This window comes from Cyclopterus lumpus, chromosome 18, assembly GCF_009769545.1.
Source record: "Cyclopterus lumpus isolate fCycLum1 chromosome 18, fCycLum1.pri, whole genome shotgun sequence".
NCBI lineage: Eukaryota > Metazoa > Chordata > Actinopteri > Perciformes > Cyclopteridae > Cyclopterus > Cyclopterus lumpus.
Window position 1 is genome coordinate 440,001 of NC_046983.1, and position 5,000 is coordinate 445,000.

Consider the following 5,000-nt stretch of genomic DNA (forward strand, 5'->3'; position numbering starts at 1 on the left):
CATCTCCGTACTGGTCTTGTTAGACCTTAGTGCTGATAAAGGACTCATCTCCGTACTGGTATTATTAGACCTTAGTGCTGATAAAGGACTCATCTCCGTACTGGTCTTATTAGACCTTAGTGCTGATAAAGGACTCATCTCCGTACTGGTATTGTTAGACCTTAGTGCTGATAAAGGACTCATCTCCGTACTGGTATTGTTAGACCTTAGTGCTGATAAAGGACTCATCTCCGTACTGGTATTATTAGACCTTAGTGCTGCGTTCGACACCATTGATCATGACATCCTATTACAGAGACTGGATCAGTCGATTGGCATTTCAGGTACCGCACTAAGTTGGTTTAAATCCTATTTATCAGATCGATCTCAGTTTGTATTTGTAAACGATGAAGCCTCAATGACCACCAACGTTAATCACGGAGTTCCACAAGGTTCTGTGCTTGGACCAATTTTATTTACCTTATATATGCTTCCTTTGGGCAATATTATCAGGAAACACTGCATAAACTTTCATTGCTATGCAGACGATACTCAATTATATCTATGGATCAAACCAGAGGAGACCAACCAGCTCGCTAAAATTCAAGAATGTCTTAAAGACATAAAAACATGGATGACCTGCAACTTCCTGATGTTAAACTCAGACACAACTGAAGTTATTTTACTGGGCCCTGAACACCTCAGAGATCAATGATCTGGTGATGTGGTTTCTGTAGATGGCATTGCCCTGGAATCCAACACCACTGTAAAGAATCTCTAGTTATCTTTGACCGAGACTTGTCCTTTAACTCCACGTTAAGCAAATCTCAAGGATTGCATTTTTTCATCTACGTAACATTTCAAAAATCAGGCACATCTTGTCTCAAAAAGATGCAGAAAAGCTGGTTCACACGTTTGTTACTTCCAGACTAGATTACTGCAACTCCTTATTATCAGGCTGCTCTAATAAGTCTCTTAAAGGCTACTTGTGGTTCCTAGAGTCCTAAAAAGTAGGATGGGAGCCAGAGCCTTCAGTTATCAAGCTCCTCTTTTATGGAACCAGCTTCCACTTTCAGTCCAGGAGGCAGACACAGTCACCTCATTCAAGAATAGACTTAAGACTTTCCTCTTTAATAGTGCTTATAGTTAGGGCTGAATCAGGTTTGCCTTATGTTTATGTAACTCTGTTCATCTGGTCACATGACATCTATTCATCTGTCCATCCGGGGAGAGGGATCCTCCTCTGTTGCTCTCCTGAAGGTTTCTTCACTTTTTTCCCTGTCAAAGGTTATTTTTGGGGAGTTTTTCCTGATTCGATGTGAGGTCAAAGGTCAGGGATGTCTATGTGTACAGATTGTAAAGCCCTCTGAGGGGAGTTTGTGATTTGTGATATTGGGCTATACAAAATAAACTGAATTGAATTGAATATATACATATATATTCTATTATAAAAGAGACTTACGTGGACGAGGGGCAGGGAGATGAGACCGGGCTGCTCTGAACCTGCAGGGGGGGCAGTTTGGCTTCTCCTTCTCCTGACCCCCTCCCTGTCTCTCTTCCCTCACAGGAGAGAGGGGAGGGTCTACAGGAGGAGGGGGGCAGTTTGGGGGAGATGATTCGATGCTTGGTGCTGTTACAGCGGTGAGGAATGTTTACTCCTGGAGAGACTGTTCAGAGACACAGGAAGTTAGTGATGACACCACGGTGACATCACCGCGGTGTCATTACCGCGGTGATGTCACCGTGGTGTCACAGTGATGCGTTACCTTGGGCCGGGTTACAGAGGCAGGCATGTGTGCGCGGCTGTGGTTTGGTTCTCTGCCGGTCCAGAATGTGTTGAACCAAGTCCTCAATACTGAAATCACCTGAGCCCACCGAGCACTTCATACTGTGAACTGAGTACACAGATACTGCATGTTAGTACCACAGAGTACACAGATACTGCATGTTAGTACCACAGAGTACACAGATACTGCATGTTAGTACCACAGAGCAGATGGATACTACACATGTAGACTGGATGAGCAAACTCCAATGACCCCTCCAATAGACCTGTAAGAGTAAAGATCTGGTCCACTGGTCCAGGACCAGGACACAATCCACCTTGCGCCTCCTGGATCTGAGGTTTCTTTCAGAACCTTAGAATGAACGTTCCTGTGGAGTCTGAGCGGTAGGACACCCCGATGATTGGAGCAGGACTCTCTCAGACCCCTTTTTAAGAATCGGAAACTTTGTTAACACTGCCAGTCTTACTCTGAGTCTATGAAGTCTGCCTCCTCCAAAGAGGACAGTTGGACGGATTCAGGAGTTCCTCAAAGTGTTCTCCAATCAGGGTCCACAGTCCTGCTGTCACTTTGAGTTGTCTCACGATTTGCCAGAACCTCCTTGAGGCCCACCAAAAGTCCTTCTTCCCGGTCTCCCCGAACTCACACACCCGGGTTTCTGCAGCCCTCCTGGCAAACCGGTTCCTGTCGGCTGTTTTCCGGAGAGCCCTGGGCCAGCCAAGCCCGAAAGACCTCCTTCACCTCTGGTGTGCTGATGCCGCTTCCACAATGGTGGCTCTGAACCACTCTGATCCGAGTCCTCAACTTCTCCCGAGGTGCACGAGAAGTTCTTCCGAAGGTGGGAGTGGAAGAAGCACAGGAGACTCAGCCAGACGTTCCCAGTTCACCATCACGACAGACCGTGCCTCAGCATCAAAGACATGAAACGAAGACGGTCAGGCCGAAGGTGTTCTGTCCAATTATAAACCGCTCGATGCTAGAACGTGGTGGTTGTTATAGACGAGCACAGAAGTCCAACAAGAAGCAGCACTTCAGGGTTCAGATCAGGCAGGTTGCTCCTCCCAATTGCCCCCTCTAGGTTTCTCCATCGTGACCCACATGAACCGTCAAGTCCCCCAACAGAACTATTAACCTCTCAACCTGGGAAACTCCGCAACAGGATAGAGTCCAGCCCAACTCCAGAAAAAGTGCTATACATGGAGGTCCTCCTCCAGCTCCGGATCCATGACCCTGGAGCCGGTCTGCGATGCCTATCCCTGCGAGTGGTGGGCCCACAGGGCGGCGGCTCCATGAAAGTCTTTCATACGGTGCCCTCCCAGGTCTGGCTCCAGAAGGGTGGCCAGTGGTTTCATTATTCCCGGCTTGGTGCAACAACTCTTTTCCAGCTGATTCATCACGGGTCAACGAAGCGGTCTTAGTCTGCACCCCCACCCCCGAGACCACTCCACCGCGGTAAGGTGGCGATTCATTGAAGTAATACTCCACACATACTATGAGGAAGGTATTCAGTGTATTTGATACGTACACATGGGCCTCAGCTGGTTCTGCAGCTCGTCTCGGCTCCACCTCACGCTGTCGTGGCGGTCGGTCACCGCACACAGCATCGGACTGCATTTCCCAGAATCCTCCAGGGACGGCACGTTCAGGTAGTGGACCAGCACGATGTCCGGGTTCTGTCACACACAAATATATTGATTTGTGATCGATTTTCAATTCAGTTCAGAATCTGTTGTTGTGTAAATTGTGTAAGTGTTGACCTGCAGCAACCAGTAGCATCGCCTGTGGAATGTTGGCACGATGGAGGAATGGACGTAGCAACCGTACAGGCACTGAAACCAGAACAGAGACAGCAACCGGCAACATTAACACAGGCACTGAGACCAGAACAGAGACAGCAACCGGCAACATTAACACAGGCACTGAAACCAGAACAGAGACAGCAACCGGCAACATTAACACAGGCACTGAAACCAGAACAGAGACAGCAACCGGCAACATTAACACAGGCACTGAAACCAGAACAGAGACAGCAACCGGCAACATTAACACAGGCACTGAAACCAGAACAGAGACAGCAACCGGCAACATTAACACAGGCACTGAAACCAGAACAGAGACAGCAACCGGCAACATTAACACAGGCACTGAAACCAGAACAGAGACAGCAACCGGCAACATTAACACAGGCACTGAAACCAGAACAGAGACAGCAACCGGCAACATTAACACAGGCACTGAGACCAGAACAGAGACAGCAACCGGCAACATTAACACAGGCACTGAAACCAGAACAGAGACAGCAACCGGCAACATTAACACAGGCACTGAAACCAGAACAGAGACAGCAACCGGCAACATTAACACAGGCACTGAGACCAGAACAGAGACAGCAACCGGCAACATTAACACAGGCACTGAGACCAGAACAGAGACAGCAACCGGCAACATTAACACAGGCACTGAAACCAGAACAGAGACAGCAACCGGCAACATTAACACAGGCACTGAAACCAGAACAGAGACAGCAACCGGCAACATTAACACAGGCACTGAGACCAGAACAGAGACAGCAACCGGCAACATTAACACAGGCACTGAGACCAGAACAGAGACAGCAACCGGCAACATTAATACAGGCACTGAGACCAGAACAGAGACAGCAACCGGCAACATTAACACAGGCACTGAGACCAGAACAGAGACAGCAACCGGCAACATTAACACAGGCACTGAAACCAGAACAGAGACAGCAACCGGCAACATTAACACAGGCACTGAAACCAGAACAGAGACAGCAACCGGCAACATTAACACAGGCACTGAAACCAGAACAGAGACAGCAACCGGCAACATTAACACAGGCACTGAAACCAGAACAGAGACAGCAACCGGCAACATTAACACAGGCACTGAGACCAGAACAGAGACAGCAACCGGCAACATTAACACAGGCACTGAAACCAGAACAGAGACAGCAACCGGCAACATTAACACAGGCACTGAAACCAGAACAGAGACAGCAACCGGCAACATTAACACAGGCACTGAGACCAGAACAGAGACAGCAACCGGCAACATTAACACAGGCACTGAGACCAGAACAGAGACAGCAACCGGCAACATTAATACAGGCACTGAGACCAGAACAGAGACAGCAACCGGCAACATTAACACAGGCACTGAGACCAGAACAGAGACAGCAACCGGCAACATTAACACAGGCACTGAAACCAGAAC

At 48.5% G+C, this 5,000-nt stretch overlaps 1 protein-coding gene across 1 annotated transcript in view; it reads right to left on the minus strand.

Annotated features, from left to right (window-relative positions):
- LOC117748077 (calmodulin-binding transcription activator 2-like) overlaps nucleotides 1–5,000 on the minus strand; it is an 11,836-nt gene that overhangs the window by 4,419 nt on the left and 2,417 nt on the right. The window contains exons 6-9 of the mRNA XM_034557700.1: nucleotides 3,521–3,592; nucleotides 3,289–3,436; nucleotides 1,746–1,874; nucleotides 1,442–1,646 (exon numbers count right to left, since the gene is read on the minus strand). Coding sequence (XP_034413591.1) covers nucleotides 1,442–1,646; nucleotides 1,746–1,874; nucleotides 3,289–3,436; nucleotides 3,521–3,592 — 554 coding nt within the window. The remainder of the gene's footprint in view (nucleotides 1–1,441; nucleotides 1,647–1,745; nucleotides 1,875–3,288; nucleotides 3,437–3,520; nucleotides 3,593–5,000) is intronic.